The sequence below is a fragment of the Bombina bombina genome, unplaced genomic scaffold (assembly GCF_027579735.1).
Source record: "Bombina bombina isolate aBomBom1 unplaced genomic scaffold, aBomBom1.pri scaffold_421, whole genome shotgun sequence".
NCBI lineage: Eukaryota > Metazoa > Chordata > Amphibia > Anura > Bombinatoridae > Bombina > Bombina bombina.
Window position 1 is genome coordinate 238,062 of NW_026510719.1, and position 24,461 is coordinate 262,522.

Genomic DNA, 24,461 nt, shown 5'->3' on the forward strand with positions numbered 1-24,461 from the left:
TTCTAAAGAAAGTTCAGATCTAGTTGTTTAATTTTTACCAATGATTTTTTTTTATATTTATTAGGAACTAGTTTGAAGCACAAAACAGGTAAATAGATAAAGTGAATCTTACTTGAATTATTAAAATGTGTTAATTCAAATCAGCAATATATGTTGCTAAGATGGCTTAGACCTTTGAGAGTCAATGTGCTGTTGTAGACATTTATGCATATTTATCACCCAAATCACTTTGCTGCTGAGGGCCCTGAGACACATTTGTCTTCCACCTTTAAGAAATGGGATACATTAGAGATCAAATGGTTCTCCCTGGATAGAACCTGACTTAACATTGCATGCGGATTTATTAGATTCTACAAAAACAGAATCCATTGCAGCTTCTTGCTCCTCTAAGGTGGCAAGAACTGTAGCTCCTTGTGCAGAGGAAGTACCAGGAAGATTCTGTGGTTCTGGCTTTTTCTCCAAATCTGCTATTTTCCTACCCTTGCGTTTTCCAAGGATTTTTATATAGTTAGATGGCACTAATCCTGTTGTTTGTCCATCCAGGCTTCCAAGCAACCATCCCCGGACACTGGGTTGTTGTTCTGAAATTAAACAAATATATTCATGATATATTCTACAGCCACAATGCCTCCAAGTGACTAAAAGAGATTTGAAGTAACATAATTAAAATAATCAAGCATCAGTATAACAAAAAATAAGAAAAGGAATTTGGTTTGAGGGTGCATTTCCTGTAAGTCCTGGATCATATTAACACACAAGGAATAAATGTTTGCTCACTTATATTGATTCTTCATGATTTATTGGGCTAAATAGCTAAATAAACAACATTTAAGGGGTGTTACACAAAAAATAATCCATTAAAAAATAAAAATAGACAAATGATTTGATGGTTTGGGAACAAATAATTTACTTTTGGTTCCCTTAAACATTTTTAGCACTTATTTTATAAAACAAAAAGGTAAAAAAAAACATTTTTTACTAAACAAACATTTTGTATTACTATCTTAAAGTGTTTACTGTCCCTTTTGGTGTAATAGCCAGTCCTCAGGCGATGAACTAAACTGTGCCGGAGCATGCTTCATGCAAAGGTAATGTATAGGCAAGAAAGATTCCGACTCACTGTATTACCCACAAACCTACAAAATTACATAACAAACAAAAATGTGCCAGGGCTTGACAAGGAGTCTTCTACAGACTTTCAATGGTATTTTTGTATTAACAATCTTCCAGCAATTACATTTTTAAATGTATACATTTTATCTTGTACATACACACACACACAAACATATACACTAAATATAAAAAAAAATCATAGCAGTGGCCACTGCTTTACAGTAGCTATTAAAAGTGTGTATTCAATTTTATATAAAATTGTACAAGTCCAATAAAACAACACAAACTACTTAAATTGTAAACTTAGCATAGTCTGTTATTTTGTACTATTATTTATAGTTTGCGCCTTAAGTGCATCCTGTATAAGACATAATTGACTTTGTAAGCTATATACTTTGTAAGTTAGCCTAACTGTGTAAAGCAGTTTTGTATGTATTTTCAGGTGTATTATTTTATTTGATTATTTTTGGGGAGTTCTTCCTGGTTTGATTTAGTTTGATGGGATAGATATATAAACATACTTGATGAGTCTGTAGTGTTTAAACCAGAAATCAGAATCTTTATATTTCCAGGTGTCCACATTTAATATTTATTTCATATCATAGTGTATTACTCAAAATCCTAATAATAATAATAATAAATATAATGTATGTCTCAACAAGGTACTGTTTGTATGTTGGTTTACTTCTCAGCATTAGATAAATCCTACCTTTAGGAGCCAGATTAAGCAGATCTCCAGCATGAAAGGAGATTTCTTCGTCAGAAGAAGCAGTAAAGTCATATTCAGCTCTGCCCACAACATGGTCATCTTCTCCATTTGCCCAGTTTATGTTTTCTAAATACAAAAGGTGCAATACTGTGTGACGATTTGCAACATGGCAAAAAACTAAATCACTTGCACATTTCAGAGACCATAAAATAGCTTGGCAGACAATGAGTAAGCATGAGGTTGGATTATCGATCAAAGTGACACAAAAGCAAAAGTTTTTTTTCACGATTCAGGCAGAGCATAGATTTTTAAATAACTTTTCAATTTACTTCTATCAAATTTGCTCCACTCTTTTAACCCCTTAACGACCAAGGACGTGTCAGGCACGTCCTACAAAAACAAAATACACAGTTAGTGACCAAGGACGTGCCTGACATGTCCTCTGGGGTCTAAAGCTCAGGAAGCGATCGTGATCGATCCCAGCCGCTTCCAGGGTATTGCAGTGATGCCTCAATATTGAGGCATCACTGATACCTTTTTTAAGCATCTGATGCAGAGAGAGACACTCTGTGGCCCTCTCTGCATTGGCCAGCGATGTTTGTAAATAATTTCAGTGAAAAACCTAAAGTTAGTGAAAAAGTGAACGATTTTTTTTTATTTGATCGCATTTGGCGGTGAAATGGTGGCATGAAATATACCAAAATAGGCCTAGATCAATACTTTGGGTTGTCTACTACACTAAAAGTAACCCTACAAGCTCCCTTCAAGCTACCTAATTAACCCCTTCACTGCTGGGCATAATACATATGTGGTGCGCAGCAGCATTTAGAAGCCTTCTAATTACCAAAAAGTAATGCCAAAGCCATATATGTCTGCTATTTCTGAACAAAAGAGATCCAAGAGAAGCATTTACAACCATTTGTGCCATAATTGCACAAGCTGCTTGCAAATAATTTCAGTGAGAAACCTAAAGTTTGTAAAAAAAGGTTTGTGAAAAAGGTAACAATTTTTTTAATTTGATCGCATTTGGCAGTGAAATGGTGGCATTAAATATACCAAAATGGGCCTAGATCAATACTTTGAGTTGTCTACTAAAAAAAAAAAAAAAAAATATCTATATACATGTAAAGGGTTATTCAGGGATTCCTGACAGATATCAGGGTTCCAATGTAACTAGCGCTAATTTTGAAAAAAAAATGTTTGGAAATAGCAAAGTGCTACTTGTATTTATTGCTCTATATCTTGCAAAAAAAGCAAAGAACATGTAAACATTGGGTATTTCTAAACTCAGGACAAAATTTAGAAACTATTTAGCATGGGTGTTTTTTGGTGGTTGTAGATGTGTAACAGATTTTGGGGGTCAAAGTTATAAAAAGTGTGTTTTTTTCCATTTTTCCATCATATTTTATATATATTTTTGTTATAGTAAATTATAAGATATGATGAAAATAACAATACAAGTACAGTAAATGAGTAAGAGGAAAATTACAGCTAAACACAAACACCGCAGAAATGTAAAAATAGCCCTGGCCCCAAATGGTCAACAAATAGAAAAGTGGTCTGGTCACTAAGAGGTTAATATAATTTGTTGAAGAATCAGCAATGAACTACTGTGAGCTAGCTGAACATCTCAGGTGAGCCAATGAGAAGGGGCTTTATATGTGCAGCTACCAATCAGCATCTAGCTCATAGTAGTTCATTGATGCTTCTGAGCTTACTTACATAGGAATCCTTTTCAACAAAGGATACCAAGAAAACTAAGCAAATTATATAATAGAAGTACATTTGAAAGTTGTTTAAAATTGTGTCCGATTCATGAGTCCCTTTAATAAAATACTCGCCTTCCCAGTATGCCTTCATAGACGGGGATGTAAAGGGATTGGGAATATATGCAATTTATTGAACAAACTAAGTTGGCTCACTGTATCCATATGCTTATACATGTAATATACAGGTTTGCATACGTACAAGCCTAACAATAATAATCTGTTACATAATACTTTAAAGTGAATGTAAATTTAAATGAATGAGTGCCCATTTTTTAAAAATACTATTAAAAACAGGGGCACTTTCATTCATTAGAATTTACATTAAAGCGTATTTTTTTTTTTTTTTTTAATACTTACCTTTTTATTTAGGAAAACAGACCAGCGATCCTCCGCCCGCAGCTCCTTTGTACTTAGCACAGCAATGACGAATCAGCTTCCTCCAATCGTTGCGAGCACCCCAAGGCGTCCAGCTCATGAGGCCACGCAACGATTGAAGGAAGCCGGTTTTGTCATCAATATTCTAATTACAGCATGAGATATGGGCGGAGGATCGCCGGTCTTAGAATTCTGACACCACTGCTGCATGTTTTCTGTGTACAAAATAAAGGATCAGCTTTTCAGTTACCTGTTGGCTTCTAGTTCAAGTGTGAAATAAAAAGCGAAAATCTGTTCTTATAAACAATTGCTTAGGAACTAAAAAAAAAAAAAAAAATGGCAGATTCTCTATATTTTCAATTCCACAGCAGGCTAATGCTGGTATTCTGGTTATTTTAAGCCAGAGGCACAATTATTTAGACCAGTTTTAGACCTATAAATGCACATATAAGGTTGTTTTTTTATAGCAGAATGTCTCTTACTCTTATTTTCACCCTAAGTTTAATGAATGCCCTTAAGAATATGCATGGGCATATTACACACAATTTATAATCAGTGATAAAAAAACATTTCTTCAGTATTAAAAATAACACAAGTGGGTAAGACGAACGTATGAACATGATGATAACGTTTAACCCCACCAGCAGATTCACACAAAGTTATAGAGAACAATTGGTTTATCCTAAACCAAGACCCAACTCTACCCTTCTACAACAAACCACCTCCAAGAATGGTATACAACAGAACCAGTAACCTCAGAGATATATTAGTTAAAACTACCTTTGAGCCTGGCATAAGACAAAACCAATGGCTGCCAACACCTAAAAAAAAAAATGCTACAGTTGTGGAAACTACATTACATGCAACTCTTTTCCTAAAGGTTCAAAATTCCATCACCCACACAATGGGAAGACAATATACATATAACATAGACTGACATGCACCACAGAGTATGTTGTCTATCTGATTATTTGTCCATGTGGCCTTTTTTATGTAGGAAAGACAAGCACGTCTTTCCGTGATCGCCTTGCAAATCACCGCAGCGCAATCAGGAAAGCCATCAAAGATAAGAAAAGTGACCAACCTGTGGCACGTCACTTTATGCAACATGGCCACACTGTAGCCATGCTAAGAACCATCCTCATTGACTGGATACCGCCACTAAAAAGAGGGGGTGATAGAAACCTTGAACTACTCAAAAGGGAGGCAAGGTGGATTAACCGCTAGGAAACACTGGTTCCCAAAGGACTAAACACCAGCATTGACTATGCCCTATACTACTAGGTTTTGTACATTGGTGGTGCTCATGCACCCTGGGAAGGACCTATACCAGTATATACTTATATTTATAGTCACTTATAGTAGTAGTAACAGTCTTATTTCTCCCCGCACCCTAAGTACTTTTGGCTAATTGTGTATAGAATTTAAGCCTACCTTCCTAAACTCCTCAGCCTTAAAGTACCCTTTTTGACTATTTTTCTTGGCAATTTGGTTTTACTCTCATTGCTATGGATTCCTTCATATCTCGTTTTCATTGTATAGCTTAATGTGTACTTGCGGTGACTCCCCACATATCGTCACATAGCCCTTTTATTACATTCAGTCTAGACTCTGACCTAACATATCCATACATGATCTGGTTTACGGTTATCTCTATACATAATGACCCTATTTACATACATCAGACACTCTTCATATTTGATATTATATTTTCCCAGTTTGTATACTTAAACTTATACACACATGAACACCACCACTTGCAGGTTTGCCACTGTTTATAACGTAATACACGTAATTCTCCAGTTTTCATATACTACACTACCCCCATTTGTAGGATCTACACCAACACACATAAATAATATTCTTACATTACAATTTCCCAGTTTTTGTACTTACAATAGTACACACATGAACAATACCCATTGTAGTTTTGCAACTGTCTATAACGGGATACACATCATTCTTTAATATCATACATATTTCACTATCCCCACTTGTAGGATCTACATTAACACATACATAAATAATTTTCCTTGCAGCTTTCACTACCGTTTTTTAAGCAATACAAGTTGGGCACTATAGTGCATTTATGAACGTAATATTGCATTTACTGTTGCCATAGCAACCAGCACGGACCTCTCTGGCCACGTGCTAGTCACACCGCTGATGACATCATTGCCATCAGCGTCTCTCATACCCATCAGTATAAAAAAGCGGAAGAGACATACTACTGTTTACCGCTGAACATTTTCCACGTGCAGTGAATACGGTGAGCCATGCAAGACCTTGCCCCTATTGTTTTGTCAACTAGTCTTAGCACCAGGACGTTTCTTAAAAACTGGGCGTAAGGGACGAATATTACTCGCTCTTACACATACACCACTTTACAATTACGGTTAAAAGGAGATTTGGTTTATGTAAACTATATTTTCTTGTGTACTCTGCACATTTACTTTAGTACTGAACATTGCCTATGTTTACACTATGGACAACATATTGTGTAGATAGGTTACACTATAATGATTATAGTATTTTTTATTTCCATTATACTACACTGATGTACACTTTAATCATTAGTGTTGATGTATGTATTAGTGTGTTCATTATGGTACCAATGCGTGTTAACCACTTTGATTGTGCATGTACTACTGAAATACCTGCATGTACAGTTTTCATTTTGTATACAAGCTGTAAGGATAACTAATTTTAGGTTGTTATTGCCATATAACTTTTATATAGTCATGTATTATACTAATTGCACTAGACTGTATGGATTGTAATAATATGAGCTGTGTTTGGTTGAGAAACAACTTTTTTCAACTATTTGAAGTATGAGCTACCTGCATATCTACCAATTGTGTACAGTTTACCTAACTGAGTTTGAGTATTAATTTCTATATAGAAAAAACTTAGATATATATGCGGGTACTAATCTATATATGTATAGTCACTTTGCTTTTATTCTACATGGTTGTAATCCTATGTTGTGTTGTCTTACACTTAGGGATATTAACTATGATTTTAACTTGTGCACCTTTCTATTAGAAACAGTCTTGACAAAGGTCCCTGTGAGGCCCGAAACGTTGACTGAACCTTTGTTGATGAATTACTAATAAAAATAATGTACATTAAGTCTTGTGAGTGGCTCTTCTTTATTTGAAGTTTCTACCTAACTACCATAGAGAGCACCCAGGCAATGAAGACAAGCACTCCAGATACCAGGTCACAAATGCCTGGGGTGCAACAGACAAAATTGTAGAAGCAAAGGAAGAGTGCACTCGCCAGGACTTTTCAAAGGTTTATTTCCTAAGTTGTGAACGTTTTCGGGGGTTTAGCCCCTTCCTCAGACATACAATAAACAAGTTGTTTATTGTATGTGTGAGGAAGGGGCTAAACCCCCGAAAACGTTCACAACTTAGGAAATAAACCTTTGAAAAGTCCTGGCGAGTGCACTCTTCCTTTGCTTCTATAATATATATACTATATATATATATATATATATATATATACTATATATATATATATATATACTATATATATATATATATATATATATATATATATATATATATATATATATATATATATATATATTTTTTTTTTTAATTCATTATTTAAAGGGATACTAAAACCAATTTTTGTCTGCCATGGTTCAGATAGAGCAGGTAATTTTAAGCAACTTTCTAATTTACTTCTATTATCAATTTTTCTTTGTTCTCTTGCTAGCTTTAATTAAAAAGCAGAAATGTAGTACTATCCAAAAACGAAAAGAAGCTCGCTTCATCACCTCTGTTCTACAGGATAGAAATATCAAATATCGTTGGGGGTTCCCATTCAGCCTAATAGTCCCCCATGAAGGGACGATACTCATCTACAAAGGTATTCAGGACCTGGATAAACTTTCTAAAGGATTGGGAATCCCTCTGAAACCCCCGGGACCTCCATCTTCCTCCGACGAATTCCAACCCCCCACTCTGCGCTCACATCTTTCCACTCTGCAGAAGACATCCTGGAGTAAAGTCCAATCTCTTAAAAAGAAACGGAAAGAACATTCCTACACCTCTCCAGCTACTACTGGAGACTGATTGAACTGTCACCTTATCTTGATTTCTACAGTGGGTGAGATTACATCTACGCTCTAGACGAACTATTGTTGTCATGTTTAATCTGTTTTGCTTTGCTAAAGTTAATTATGCATTCCTGGTTACTTTTATACATATTTACATTTACAATGTTCTTACATAGCTTAATCTACAATTCTTAGTTTTGACTGTGGTGAAGAATTAACCACCCGTATTCTGACCTGTAAAGGTTAATTTACCATTTAATTTTTCTCTTTGAAGGTTTAAGTATGCAACTCTTAATTTATATGTTTGCACTGTTATTTTGTTTTATTAAAACAACTAAGTCCTCTCTGTTGTAAAACCTCTGACTGAAATGAAAGCAATTTCAGTCACCATTATGATTCTTTACCATCCCTCCCCCTTGACCATCCACCCTATCCCCAAAGGTTACTACAAGTACTTAACTGCTTATTTCGGTATACTCACACAAGGAATTTATACAGACCCAGACAATACTCAACCTCACTTTTTTCCCCACCAGAACACACACATGAACCAGATAGACCCAAAACAAGGCCCAAGTTATGTTTTCATATATGCTACATAGTAACACATAATGACTCACAATACAAAAGTCAGTAGACCGTTAACTTTCCTGTCCATTAATGCAAAGGGCCTAAACAACCCTCACAAAAGGAATATAGTTATTCGAGACCTCAAAAGTAAAGGAGGCGATATAATATTTATACAAGAGTCCCATTTCTTAAAGGGCCACAAACCCAAAACCTTTCTATATAAGTTTGGCCCCTCATATTATTCTTCTAATACCTCTAAAACTAACGGTGTGGGAATTTTAATTAAGAAGGGGATACCTTTCCAGCTGCTGGACTCCCATAAAGATGCAGAAGGCAGATACTTAATTCTAGTGGGCAAACTTTATAACACAACAGCAACCTTAGTAAGCGCTTACACCCCCAATACCGCCCAAGATAAATTTATATCTTCCCTGACAAATAAAATTTTAGAAGTCACCAAAGGTATGCTAATCTTAGGGGGCGATCTTAACATCACTCTAGATCCCTTTAAGGATAACTCCAACCACACCTCATCTACATCACATAGAACCATAGCCTCTGTAAGACAAAAACTGAGAGATCTAGCCGTCCACGATGTGTGGAGGATACACCACCCAGAAGTAGAAGACTTTACCTTTTTCTCACACCCACACTCACGTTACACCCGCATAGATTACATCCTAACCGACGTCACCTCCCTATCATATGCCACACAATCCTCGATCCTATCGTCATCCTGGTCGGACCATTCCATAGTATCATGCATCATTCACTGGCCCTCAGCTTCTCCCTCCACCTATACTTGGAAACTCAACGAAGAACTTTTAGACCTCCCACAATACACTGATAAGTTACAGAAAGCTATACAAGAATTCTTTGATATTAATCTTGGTTCAGTGCCAGAATTTCATAACATCTGGGAAGCACACAAAGGGACTATACGAGGGGAATTAATGAGTATGCAATCTCACTATAGAAAACAACAGAGACTCCTGTTACAGGACTCCCTGTACAAGATGAATGAGCTGGAGATACAGCTCAAAAAAAAGCCTACCGACACACAAATAGCTAAAGCCTTACAGGAAAGTAAACAAATCACAACAAATCTACTAGACAAGGAGTGCAAAAGACTAGCCTTTAAACTAAAACAATCATTCTATGAAGTGGATAATAAATGTAGCAGACTTTTTGCCCGCAAACTGAAACGCACATCCAATCGCGCATATATTCTCAAGATCAAAACCACTGATAAAACACATCATGATACTTCCAACATAGCAGAATCATTCCGATCTTACTACGACCACCTATACAACCTAACTGCAACAACCCCAAACAAACACACTCACACCCCGACTGACATTGCATCACGTATTGAACTCTTTTTATCAGATATAAACTTCCCCGAGGTAGCGAAAGAGCAACTAACTCTTCTCCAACAGCCCTTTACCTTACTGGAGATCCGAAAGACTATAACAGACCTTCCCACTGATAAAGCCCCAGGCCCAGACGGTTACACAAACTATTATTACAAGAAATACACAGACATCCTATCACCACACCTACTGACCCTCTTTAACTCAATTACATCAGACAACCCCTTCCCCACACAGAACCTGGAGGCTATTATTTCCATAATACCGAAACCTGGGAAAGACCCCGAGCGTGTAGAAAATTACAGACCAATTTCCCTACTAAATACAGATTTAAAAATTTATGCCAAGATTTTAGCCACCCGACTAAACACCGTCCTTCCACAATTCATTGGTAAAGATCAAGTCGGATTTGTCCCAGCAAGAGAAGCTAAGGATAATACGATCAGGATAACCCAATTGATAGAACACGCCAAACTTAGGAATATTCCGCTCTTGGTCCTGTCGACCGACGCGGAAAAAGCCTTTGACCGCGTCGGTTGGCAGTTTCTGAGAGCGGTACTATTAAAAATGGGCCTGGGGCAGGAATTTACAAGCAGGGTTTTCGCCATGTACACCACCCCCACAGCCAGGGTACGGGTAAACGGGTCCCTCTCAGCCCCCTTTCACATCACCAATGGAACCAGACAGGGCTGCCCCCTCTCCCCACTCCTGTTTGCCTGTGCGATTGAAGCACTAGCCCACAAAGTCCGTAATCAACCCCTAATCACAGGCATACAAACTCAAAATTCACACCATAAAATAATGCTTTATGCAGATGATGTCCTGTTCTGCATCACAAACCCACTTACCACTATACCTCATATTCTCCAATTACTAGACGAATTCGGAATCGTATCTAACTTTTTGATTAATAAGAACAAGTCAGAAATCATGAACATAAATCTCCCCCAGGAAGATTTAGACCTAATCAAACCAATATGTCCATTCAGATGGCAGTCCACATCACTCCGATATTTGGGTATTCATCTAACTCCAACCCCGGACCAATTATTTGCCATAAATCACAAACCCCTCCTCTCCAAAATAATAACGGATCTTTCCTCCTGGAAAAAAACACATATCTCTTGGCTGGGGAGAATTAATGTTGTTAAGATGATCATCCTCCCTAGAATTCTCTACCTCTTTCAGACCTTGCCCATCCCACTTCCACCGAGTTTCGTGAACACATTACAGTCAAATGTATTGGACTTTATTTGGTTCAATAACAGAGCAAGAATCAGCAAAAAAATTATGCTCCTACCCATAACTATGGGAGGCCTCGGGGTTCCGGACTTCCACAAGTACAGACAAGCTACATTCTTGCAGCGCATTATAGATTGGCACAGTAATTTAGACAACAAACTATGGGTCCAATTAGAACACGACCTCTCACAAACCCAACACTTAGGCCAATTATGCTGGACACCAAAAGACCGAGGAAGATTCTTAAAATCTCCCTCGCAAATTACTCTAGAAACGTATAAAGCGTGGGACAAAATGCTAATTGAATACCCCAATATTTCAACCAAGTTCTCCCCACTAACACCCTTGACTCACAATACTGAGTTCCGCCCGGGCCTCCCGCTATCAAACAGACTTACCAATACCCCCCTCCGGTCCTTACAGATATACCATATGGGAAATGAACAGCACTCTCCCACACGACAGGAACTAATCTCCACAGGGTTTCTAGTCTTCAAAGATTGGCTCTTCTACAGACAATGTCACTCATACATTACAACTCACCCACAAGCTACTAACATGACCAGATCACTAACACCCCTAGAATCCCTCTGCCATAAAAATACTCCGACCAGGAACGCACTGTCCATCACACATACAATCTTGTCACAACAACCACATGGTTCGCTCCCATATTATATAGATAGATGGAATTCCGAATTAGGAACAGAGATCACATATACAGAAGCCCTGCAAATTTTTAACAATATTAAAAAGACTTCAATTTCCTGTAAATTCATCGAACTCAATATCAAAATCCTGCAGCGATGGTATCTGACCCCAGAGAGATGCAAAAAGATTTACAAACTCAAATCAGCACAGTGCTGGAGATGTGGTTCAGCTGATTTCCACATGTCCCACATATGGTGGCAATGTGACAAATTATCCCCCACGAGGGCACTGATAGCGAAGGAATCTAGCTCAATCTTAGGTGTACCCACCCCCCCCGATCCATGTATGTGGCTTTTTAATAAGATCCCAAACAAACTCCCCACCCCCTCCAAAAAACTATTCCATATTTTAAGCAATAGCTTTAAAATCATACTAGCTAGAAACTGGAAATCAGATAAAGTCCCTTCCCTAGCACAATGGCAATTAGAGTGTCACCGCACCCTTTCCTTAGAAGAATACCATTACATGAAAAACAAAACTATGGACACATATGCCCAAATGACCTTTATATGGGAAACTTACATACAGACTAAAACTCCAACCACTCAGGAGGCCCAAAATTAATCGGTTCTTGTAAAATTATGTTGATGTAACATAGAACTGCTTTTTGATCCAGATAATATGCTTATCCTTGTAACCATTGTAACCTTAATTGTTTATTCTCCCATTTCTCCTCCCCCCTTCCCTTATACCCCTTTATTACTTCAGCTGTGAAGCAAGTCAACAATGTAACTCATTTTTATTTCTTGTATTTTGAATGTATGTACTTGTTTTACTCTCAATAAACTTTTTGAAAACTAAAAAAAAAAAAAAAAAAAAAAAAAAAAGCAGAAATGTTAATCTTAGGAGCCGGCCCATTTATGGTTAATAACCTGTGTTACGCCTGCTTATTGGTGGCTAAAATGTAGTCACCAATAATCAAGCACTATCCAAGGTGCTGAACCTAAAATGGGGGCTCCTAAGCTTTACATTACTGCTTTTTAAGTATAGATAGCAAGAGAACAAAGAAAAATTGATAATAGGAGTAAGTTAGAAGGTTGCTCAAAATTGTCTGCTCTATCTGAATCATGAAAAGAAAATATTTGTGTTTAGGGCTAGATTTATTAACGCTGAGGCATACAGGGGTGCATATACGCGCCCCTGTACGCCTCAGCTCGCCTGTGGCGGGGCGAAATTTTGCGCTCACGTGCGATCCCGCCCCCTGCCCGCGTACAGCCAATCACGCGCGGGCAGGAGCTGTCAATCTCCTCGGTCGGACTCGACCGAGGAGATTGAATTTCGCCACAATAGAGGTGGCGTAGATGTTAGGGAAGCAGCGGTCTGGTGACCGCCGCTTGATAAATCACGGCGAGCAAGTTCTTGAGAGAACTTGCTGCCATAGAGGCTTGATAAATCGAGCCCTTAGTGTCCCTTTAATTTGAAATAAGCTCTATGCAGCATTACAGTAAAATCAAATTTAAAATACAATGGATTAGATAGATCATGCAGTTTTAAACAACTTTTTAATTTACTTCTATTATCAATTTTGCTTAGTTCTATTGCTATCCTTTCTTAAAGAGTAATCCTAGGCGAGTTACAAAAGCATGCAAGTGTCTCTGGCAGCAGTGTTGTACCATTACTAATAGCAATGTTAGACATAGTTGCAAACACTGTTGCCATAGACTACTGAGGACATGCACACCTGAGCACCTACCGGCTTAGCAAGATTTACTTTTCAATAAAAGATACCAAAAGAACAAAGCAAGTTTGAAAATAGAAGTAAATTGAACAGTTGAGTCAAAGTGCAGGCTCTATCTGAATCCTGAAAGTTTAATGTTGCTGTCCCTTTATGTTAAGAAATTCAATAATCAAAATTAAAAAGGGACAGACCAAGTTTAAACCTTCATGATTCAGATAGAGCATGCAGTTTTACTTATATTATCCAGTGTTCTCCACAGAAAGATGATGCCAACTGGGTGGTAATATGAAGTAGCTGAGTTGGAGCATTTTCTGTTATCAAAGAACAAATTGCATAATTTAACAAATGTATTTAAAAATACTGTGTGCAATGACATTTGAAAAAAATAAAAAATTAGCTAATTTTAGCTTAATATTTAGCCAGTGGGTCAGTGAATTCAGCTGGGTTATGCACCTATCAAATAGGTATCCTATGTTGAAAAGCATATCTAGGTAGACTCAGGTGCAGCAGTGCACTATTGAGAACTAGGTGCTGATTGGTGGCTGCACATATATGCCCCGTCGTTGGCTTTCTTAATTACCTTCCAGTAGCACATTGCTGCTCCTTCAACAAAGGATACCAAGAGAATAATGAAAATATAATAATACAAGTAAATGGGAAAGTTGCTTAATATTGTATGCCTTTATCTGAATCATGAAAAAAGTGGGGTTTTGAGTTGTTTTTTTTATGACACTTTCAGTGATGTTGATGCTGCAGTATATGATACCTGTTCAGAACCTGCTATAAAAAGGGAAATTCTGGTCAAAATGTATATGCACATAGATGAATTACATATTTTGAATAGAAACATATTTACAATATAAATGTATTGGCAAAAATGCTTCTAGTAAAAGTTATCACTGCTTTAGTGTTAGCATTATTTTCTGCACGTGCATGTGAAGCATAGCTAGATATTCTCAGTGTTCAGAGTCATTACCCGATGGTACAAGCACCTTGGGATCTCTGAACAAGTGCTGTGTTTAAAATGTTGGTGCCCAGTGCATACTTAAATACACATTTGAAACAGCTACATAGAATTTATTAGCATTTTTGCTAATACATGAATATTACAAAAATGCTTCTATTCAAAACTGAAAGGCACCCGTGTGGATTTGAATTTTGGCTGGAATATCCCTTTAAAGGGACGGCAAAGTCAAAATTAAAACTTTCATGGGTCAGAAAGAGCTCGCAATTTTAAACAACTTTTCAGTTTACTTCTTGTATCTAACTTGCTTCTTTTTCTTGGTATCCTTTGTTGAAATGCATACCTAGGTAGGTTCAGGAGCAGCAATCCACGACTGGGAGCTAGCTGCTTACTGGTGGCTGCACATATATGCCTCATTATTGGCTCACCTAGTCTGTTCAGCTAGCTCACAGTGGTGCACTGCTGCTCTTTCAACAAAAGATACGAAGAGAATTAACAATAGAAGTAAATTGGGAAGTTGTTCCATGTCCCACAATTTATATTTATCTGGCCAAAACAAATGAAAAATGAGTCTTTGGTAAAACAGACTATTGCAGATTTATGCTTTATACCAGAGATGGTGAACCTTGGCACTCCAGATGTTTCAGAACTACATTTCCCATGATGCTTAGGCACTCTGAAGTCCAGTTGAACATCTGGAATTCCAAGGTTCGAATTACTGCTTTATACTATGAGCTTTACAAGAAAGAACATATATTTTACAGAAGGTTATAAACCAGTGTGTTTATTCCTTGGAGCATAAAACATTGATACTATTCACAGAAAGTAGTAAAGAATAATAAAATAAAACGAGTATTGACCATGAATAGCAGGGGTATGGAATGTGTATAGTCCAACATCAAGGATATGTAGATCTTTTTAAGCCATTGGGACAAGTAGCTTCAGAAGTTTGTTGAGGATATAGTGGACAGACAAAATCTATGATAATGTATATTCACCAGACTCTTCAATTTGAAACTCAGTTTTTCTGGTGCTTGTAACTTTGGCTCTGGTGAATCCATTTGAAAATTGATCTTTTGTGGGAATACAAATACTCAGAATTTTAAGTGAACTGGTTGAGGACTTTTGGCGTTATTAAAGGGACATTAAACACTTCATACATTTAATGTGCCTACCTCTAATTCTAGGTGCTGCCATTTTGTAACCTAGATTTTACTGCAGGTATCTGGCGGAGAGTTGCTGCACATGTGCAGATACATTAGAACGGGAATGCAGCTAGATTTCAACATGGTGGCACCCATAACTAGAGGGGGAGGGGAATAACCTCAGTACTATGCTTATAAAATATATTTAGTGTTCGATGTCCCTTTAATTCTTGCAAAAGGGTATTTTTTGTAACCTGCGTTAAAAACTGCTGCACTAGTCTTTATGAAATTTGCCATGAGGATATATTTTATTGTTTAGTAGATGCCTTCATGTTTGGTAAAAATGATGAGTGATTGCTGATACATAAAGGTTTGAAATTACTTCATTTTAAAATATATTAAAAGGGACAGTCTACTCCATAATTTTTGTTTAAAAAAATAGATAATCCCTTTATTATCAATTACCCAGTTTTGCATAACCAACACTGTTGTTCTTTTGACAGACTTGCATTTTAGCCAATCAGTGCGGACTCATCAATAACTCCATGTGAGTGAGCACATTATCTATATTACACACATGAACTAGCGCGGTCTAGCTGTGAAAAACTGTCAAAATGCACTGAGATAAGAGGCGGCCTTCAAGGGTTTAGAAATTAGCATATGAGCCTACCTAGGTTTAGCTTTCAACAAAGAATACCGAGACCACAAAGCAAATTTGATGATAAAAATAAACTGGAAAGTGGTTTACAATTCCATGCCCTATCTGAATCATGAAAGTTGAATTTTGACTAGACTGTCCCTTTGAGTATGTTCAGTATTAGCAAACAGATGAACAAATAAATCACACACATACATATATATTAAACATACTAAACTATTTTAGCTGTTTAAAGTGGTGTGAAAACTAGCAGGTGCATGTTTGTGAGCAATCATGCTAAAGGACAAATTGCTCACTAATTAAAAGGGACAAATTAAACATCTCTATTGGTGGACGATTGATTTTTTTCCCGGCACATGGGCATAAATTTCTCCCAAACTCTACGACCTTACTTGATTTCACTAACCATTAACTTCTGCACTGGCCGAAGATAGAAGTTTCCAAATGAGGTAAGGGCCACCAAGAATTACAGCAAAGAACAAGAAGATAGGCCACGACTTTGCAGAGGTGGTGGAGTCACGCTTGGTGCCAGTGCGAGCCACAGTTCCTGCACTCTCATTCCACAGGTCCTCATTTTCAGAGTTCTTGCGAAGACCCAGGAGTTGTAGCAAACGCCTGTAAAGAAATCTAATTGTTCTGACAAGTGCAAAAGCTGAAAATACATTTGTGAAATGAACCTTCAGTCTGGAAAAGTGGTTGGCCACATCAAGAACAGCCCTAAAGCTGTTATACACGGCTGAAAAGGTAGCGTCCATCATCATACTGACTGAAGCAAAGGCATGAACAATGCTTTCAATTGACTGGAAAGCACCCCGGCTGCTTTCCTCAGCTTGACGGACAAACCTGCTAGGAGGAACATCATCCATCTGGAAGCGGTTATACCCTCCATAAGAACCTCCATAACCACCTCCATAACCATAGCTATGTGGACTGTAATTTCCATATAAGGAACTGCCATAGGAGCCAAAGCCAGGTGAAAATGAGCTGTATGAAGGTCTGTAGGGGCTAATCCCATTGCTAAAAGTCTGTTGCGATTGTCTGGGTAGGACAGGAGGAGCAACTCTACTAAGAGTAGGTTGTCCTAATCTAGTCAGAGTGTTGGCTCTAAGCTCAGCAGACCTGCAAAGAAAAAAAATAGGCATAAATAATAACATAAGAATGTAAAAATTACCCTCTAACAACAGTTTTACTTTAAAATGTAGAATCCTATCATGCATTTAAAAAAATATATCTAACATAAAATAATAAATCATATATATAGAAAAAAACTCTTTAATATACTTTCATAATTTATTTTGTCCCCTTTTTCTGTAATTCCATTCAGAAATTGAGCATTTCAGTTCCTTTTAGAAATGGAAGTGCAGAACACTGCTATATTCCACGCAGCCATTGGCTGCACACTTTAGTGACCTATTTATAACTGTCCCTAATTGGCCACAGCAGAGAAGGTAACCTACATTACAATATGGCAGCTCCCAGTTGTTTTATAGACATTAAAACTTTACACTTATTTTGTCACTATTTATACAACTAATGAAACTTTAAAAAAATACATCTTCATTTACATGTTGTTCTAAGACTAATCTTTTCTTTGAATGTGTCATTCTATCTAGCATGTATTTAGTGTTTAATGTCCCTTTAATGTAAAATATAAATGACTTCTAGAAACAAACTTAGTTGTTGGGATGGTGTCCATGCTAGGAGCTGCCTGATTTGATTCAACTGTACTTTATAATGGATATTAAACTTATATGGTTCAGATAGAACATGCAACTTTAAGAGACTTAGCAATTAATTTCTATTATTGAATGTACTTTGTTCTCTTGATATTCTTTGTCGAAAAACATACCTAGGTACTACTAGGAGCTAGCTAGCTAGTGGTTGGTGGCTAGACATGTGTCTTGTCATTGGTTCATCAGAGGTGATCAGCTACATCCTAACAGTGCACTGCTGCACTGGAGCTTACTTTAACTATGTCTAATCGTTTTTCAAGAGTTAACAGTTATATGCAAACAATTGTGCGATAATAAAATGTTCTAATGGTTTTCTGCTTTCATTTTACATTGTTCATATTGTTATTTTATCTTTAGAAAACTTCACATCAGAGTGCTTTCTTTTTGCACTTGTTGCATTTTCTTATAGAGAACTATCTCGACATATTTCAGCGTGGCTTTTAATAAAGATAGTGCCACCTGAAATATCAGGGAATTCTCTAAAAGCCAAAGTTTGAAATGCTATTTGCAATAACAATTAAAAATATTTTTAGTTATAAAAATGGTCTATAATTTGCAATGTTTCAATCATAGCAGTATGAGAAAACAATATAAAAAAACAAAAACAAATACTATCTTTTTTGTAAGGCATTTATTGACACTAAATCCCTCGGCTACCTTGGTCTGCTTACGTGCATGAGTCTAATAAAGCACACAACTAATGTGATTACATGTAGTTATTTTTATCTACGCACCAGGTCAGCAACATCAAAGTTCAACAGAACTGGGAAAGTAGGTTGCGTAATAAAGGGAGGGTATCTTCTTTCAAAGAACAACTCTAGAAGTTTGTTGTGTTAAACAGCTAAATGTACCATAAAGACCCAAAGTTTGGATAAAAGGTAGTGACCAGAGAGAGGGTAGATAATCTGTCCAGGCTTTTCACATTAGAAATTATGTTTTTATTATTTAATTTACACAAGGTGCTTGAGTAAAAATGTAAAAAACACTAGTAATCTAAACAAAAATAAAAACATATAGTCTCTTTATATTTAACAACATTCAAGTGTTAGCCAGAAATGCCATGATTTTGGCTTGCACATGTACCAGTGTCTGTTAGCATGTGTGCAACAGTTTATCACTTTGCCATTGTGCAAGGCCTGGCACACATATACAGGTACTACTCAATTGTCCCCGATTCCTAAATCTTCACCAGGATACATTTTTTTGCAAAACAATCCCTTATTCAAGCATTAACGTTTGGGAAATAAAGAGCCAGAAAAAATGAACTGGAGGGCCACAATGCAGCCCCAGAAGTCTTCTGTCTCTACTTCACGGGCCAATGGAAAGCCCACTTTTTATCATGAAAGACTACAAATTCAACGTATTACAATATTTTATATCTAAATATTTTAATGACAATTTAAACTTGTAATAAAACTTACAGATGGACATATTAATGCATAGTTCATATGACTGTATTAATATTTATTGAGAGAGTAGACAAGAATTCACAGCTTAAAATTAAGGGAAAATGTTATGTGCAATATATCAAACTGCTTCATCTTTAATATTCTATTTAAAAAAGGTACAGGAAACCCAAAAATGTTCTTTAAAGGGGACACCAAACCCATTTTTTTCTTTAAATGATTCAGATAGAGCATGCAATTGTAAGCAACTTTCTAATTTACTCCTATTATCAATTTTTCTTCGTTCTTTTTCTATGTTTATTTAAAAAGCAGGAATGTAAAGCTTAAAGGGACACTGAACCCAATTTTTTTCTTTCATGATTCAGATAGAGCATGCAATTTTAAGGAACTTTCTAATTTACTCCTATTATCAATTTTCTTCATTCTCTTGCTATCTTTATTTGCAAAAGAAGGCATCTAAGCTTTTTTTTTTGTTCAGACTCTGGACAGCTCTTTTTTATTGGTGGATGAATGTATCCACCAATCAACAAGGACAACCCAGGTTGTTCACCAAAAATGGGCTGTCATCTAAACTTACATTCTTGCATTTCAAATAAAGATACCAAGAGAATAAAGAAAATTTGATAATAGGAGTAAATTAGAAAGCTGCTTAAAATTTCATGCTCTATCTGAATTACGAAAGAAAAAATTTGGGTTCAGTGTCCCTTTAAAAGGACATGAAACCCAATTTCTTTCTTTCATGATTTGTTAAGAGCAAGCAATTTTAACCCTTTGAGTGCTAAGCACTTTCCCACCTGGGTGCTAAGGTGATTGAAGGTTTTTTATTTTATTTTAAAAAATTTTTTTAACTTTAATATTTTTTTTTCAGATCCCCAAGACTTACATCGTTGGAAAGGTTAGGCGATTACCTTTCCAATGGTGGGTCTTGAGGGTCTGTAGCTGCTTAGATGCCTGAGATACAGTGACGTCACCGCGCAAAACGGGAAGCCCCGGCGATGCCTGTCACTAAGCAGGTCTGATCGCCGGGGTAGGAGCGGGTGGGAGCCCCCAGATCTCCCTCAATGTGGGAGAGTGCTAGCGACGGCTCTGAGCCGTCGTTAGCACCAGAGTGGGAAACTCTGTGACGGCTCAGAGCCGTCGTTAGCACTCAAGGGGTTAAACAACTTTTTAATTTACTTCTATTATCTAATTGCTTCATTCTCTTGATATGCTTTGCTGAAGAGCATATCTAGATATGCTCAGTAGCTGCTGATTGGTAGATGCATATAGATGCCTCGTGTGATTGGCTCACCCATGTGCATTGCTATTCCTTCAACAAAGGATATCTAAAGAATGAAGCAAATTAGATAATAGAAGTAATTTGGAAAGTTAGTTAAAATTGTATTCTCTACCCGAATCATGAAATATTTTTTTGGGGTTTAGTGTCCCTTTTAGAGTTGGCCCATTTTTGGTACAGAACCTGGGTAATGCTTGCTTATTGGTTTTCTAAATGTAGCCACCAATAAGCAAGCGATATCCAAGGTGCTGAACCTAAAATGGGCTGGCTCCTAAGCTTTAAATTCCTGCTTTTTAAATAAAGATAGAAAGAGAACAAAGAAAAATTTATAGTAGGAGTAAATTAGAAAGTTGCTTAAAATTGCATGCTCTATTTGAATCATTAAATAAAAAATTGGGGTTTAGTGTCCCTTTAATGATTAGGATAGAATATACAATTTGAAACAACTTTCCAATTTACTTCTATTATCAAATGTGTTTCATTCTATTGTTATACTTTGCTGAAGGAATAGAATTGCACTACTGGCAGTTATCTAAACACATCTAGTTAGCCAATCACAAGAGACAGGTGTGTACAAGCACCAATCACCAAAAAAAAGCAGGAATGTGATGCATAGGAGCCAGCCCCTGGGTTATGCTTGCTTATTGGTGGGTAAATGTCAGCCTCCAATAAGCAAGCACTATCCATGGTGCTGAGCCGAAAATGGGCTGGCTGCTAAGATTAACATTCATGATTTTCAAATAAAGATAGCAAGAGAATGATGAATAATTGATAATAGGAGTAAATTAGAAAGTTGCTTAAAGGGACAGTAAAGTAAAAAAAAATCTTTCATGATTTAAATAGGGCATGTAATTTTAAACAACTTTCCAATTTACTTTTATTACCAATTTTGCTTTGTTCTCTTGGTATTCTTAGTTGAAAGCTAAATCTAGGAGGTTCATGTGCTAATTTCTTAGACCTTGAAGACTGCCTCTAATCGGAAAGCATTTTGACAGTTTTTCACCACTAGAGGGCATTAGTTCATGTGTTTCATATAGATATCATTGAGCTCTGGCACGTGAAGCTCCTAAGAGCAAGCACTGATTGGCTAAAATACAAGTCTGTCAAAAGAACTGAAATAAGGGGGCAGTTTGCAGAGGCATAGATACAAGGTAATCACAGAGGTAAAAAGTATATTATTATAACTGTGTTGGTTATGCAAAATTGGGGAATGGGTAATAAAGGGATTATCTACCTTTTTAAACAACAAAAATTCTGGCGTTTACTGTCCCTTTAAAATTGCATGCTCTATCTGAATCATGAACGAAAAGATTTGAGTTCAGTGTCCCTTTAAAATTACATGCTCTGAGTTATGCAAGTTTAATTTTAACTTTCATATCCCTTTAAGATATAGATATATTTACAGTTCCAGTCCTTGCACTCTCACTTGCAATCCTGATACATACCCGGGTGCTATTTCACTAAGTTTTAATGAATATAGATCTGTCCATAGAAAAGCACTCACAGGATTTTCATACAAAATCTCCAACAATCTTTATTCTTGCATCTTTGAAAATAATATGTCGATGTTTTGGCTATAGTTTCAGCCTTTTTCAAGACAAACAAGTTATAAAGTGCACTTTATTGATAGTATGCACTTTATAACCAGTTTGTCTTGAAAAAGACTGAAACTACAGCCGAAACATTGACATTTTTTTTTTTTAAAGATGGAAGAATAAAGAGTGTTGGAGATTTTTTTTATGAGAATCCTGTGTGCTTTTCGATGGACATATCTATCTATCTATCTATCTATCTATCTCCACCCTGTATAGCAATATCATAAAAGGAATCTTGCTCCAATAAAAAAGGGGAGCATATAAATTAATATTTACTTGACACTACAGCAACAACACCAGGAAATATTGCAATAAATTGTTTCAAGAGCATGTATCTATTTTTATTAAAGGAATATGAAACCCAGATTATTTATTTTGTTATTCAGATAGAGCAAGACATTTTAAAAAACGTTCTAATTTACTTCCATTAGCAATTTTTATTAATTATCTTTGTATCCTTTGTTGAAAAGCAGGGACAATATGCACATGGGCCTATTTGCATAATGCCATCACCTATCTCCCCAAATTTCAAGCAAAGAAATACATTTTGAAGAACATTATAAAAACATTAGACTCTATGCCACTGGTGACAATGGTAATGACAGCAGATTGAGCAAAACATCTGTTGTTTACAAGGACATTGACTAATTTACATGTAACTTGATAGCCAGCCTGATTATTGAGGAGACAACACAAATATTTAACCCTCTCGCGGCCACTATATGTCAGTAATACACATAATTAAAGGGACAGTCAAGTCCAAAAAAAACTTTAATGTTTCAAATAGGGCATGTAATTTTAAACAACTTTCCAATTTACTTTTATCACCAATTTTGCTTTGTTCTCTTGGTATTTTTAGTTGAAAGCTAAATCTAGGAAAGCTAATATGATAATTTCTAAGCCCTTGAAGGCCGCCTCTAATCACATGCTTTTTTATTTGCTTTTCACAACAGGGTAGGGCTAGTTCATGTAAACCACATAGATATCATTGTGATCACGCCCGTGGATTGTGGCAGACACTGCACTAATTGGCTAAAATGCAAGTCAATAGATAATAAATAAAATGTAATGTGATCAGGGGACTGTCAGAAGGTTCTTAGATACAATTTAATCACATAGGTAAAAAGTATATTAATATAACTGTGTTGGTTGTGCAAAACTGGGGAATGGGTAATAAAGGGATTACTTATCTTTTAAAAGAACAAAAATTCTGGTGTTGACTGTCCCTTTAAATAGACCCTTTGCTCCAGCAGAAACACAAATACTTAGCGTTGCTGTCAGCTGGACTTAGCCTTAAATCTTATAACGCTGCAGCTGGCAATTCCTAAAAGCCTTCAGCCTCCAACTCCCACTCATACACTCACTGAAAAGACGTGGTCGGCAGGCCACCGAGTACCCGCCGAGTTTCCCAAGGTTTAGGAGGAGGAGGCTGCGCCGCCATCCTGCTCTACAGCAACACCATGTACAGGCAGTACTAGCCGAGCTATGGCGCATCGAGTAACTCGGAGGAGGTAGGGACAAATTACTATTCCGATAACTCGGCGCGCTATTACTTTGGCCTGAAAGTTGCTTGGTGCACTAAGTAATTAAGTCCCTCATATGGTTTTGTGTCTCTGGGTCCGTCTCTTTATTTTTTCCCCCGGCTGTCATTGACGCTGTTTGTGCGACCCACGTACAAATTTCAGTAAGATAAATGCAGTTAAAACGAGACATAATCTTATATATATATATCTCATGCACGAATTGTCCTTAGTATGAAATCGTAGGACGTAGGTGTATTCTACACCGCCTCGGCACATTATTCTTCTTATATCAGATTGCCATACATATTTACACCATCACATGTTTCCGTTCTTTAAAAACATTACTTTGTATGCCTAACCCATTTAACTTTATTACTGTCATTCATTTACATTAATGGTAACGGACAGATGGATTCATTTAAAATATTTACAGCTGAAATTAGAACATGGGCGCATTAACCCCTCATGTACTGAATACGACATTGAAACGTGTTCCTTGAGAATTATTACAGACCATAATAATTGTAAAATTCTTCAACATTTAATTCT

The 24,461-nt window shown here is 36.7% G+C and overlaps 2 protein-coding genes across 2 annotated transcripts in view; one reads left to right on the forward strand and one right to left on the reverse strand.

The window, feature by feature from the left end:
• Window positions 1–23: 23 nt before the first annotated feature.
• Window positions 24–23,877, reverse strand: LOC128643339 (peroxisomal membrane protein PEX13-like). The gene is made up of 4 exons (XM_053696270.1): window positions 23,754–23,877; window positions 16,786–17,498; window positions 1,823–1,948; window positions 24–581 (listed from the first exon to the last, which is right to left on the reverse strand). Exons 1-4 carry the CDS (start codon window positions 23,828–23,830, stop codon window positions 286–288), a joined length of 1,212 nt encoding a protein of 403 aa, XP_053552245.1. The 5' UTR covers window positions 23,831–23,877; the 3' UTR covers window positions 24–285.
• LOC128643341 (tRNA pseudouridine synthase Pus10-like) overlaps window positions 23,763–24,461 on the forward strand; it is a 30,066-nt gene continuing 29,367 nt past the window's right edge. The window contains exon 1 of the mRNA XM_053696272.1: window positions 23,763–23,900. The gene's annotated coding sequence lies outside the window, so the exon portion shown is untranslated. The remainder of the gene's footprint in view (window positions 23,901–24,461) is intronic.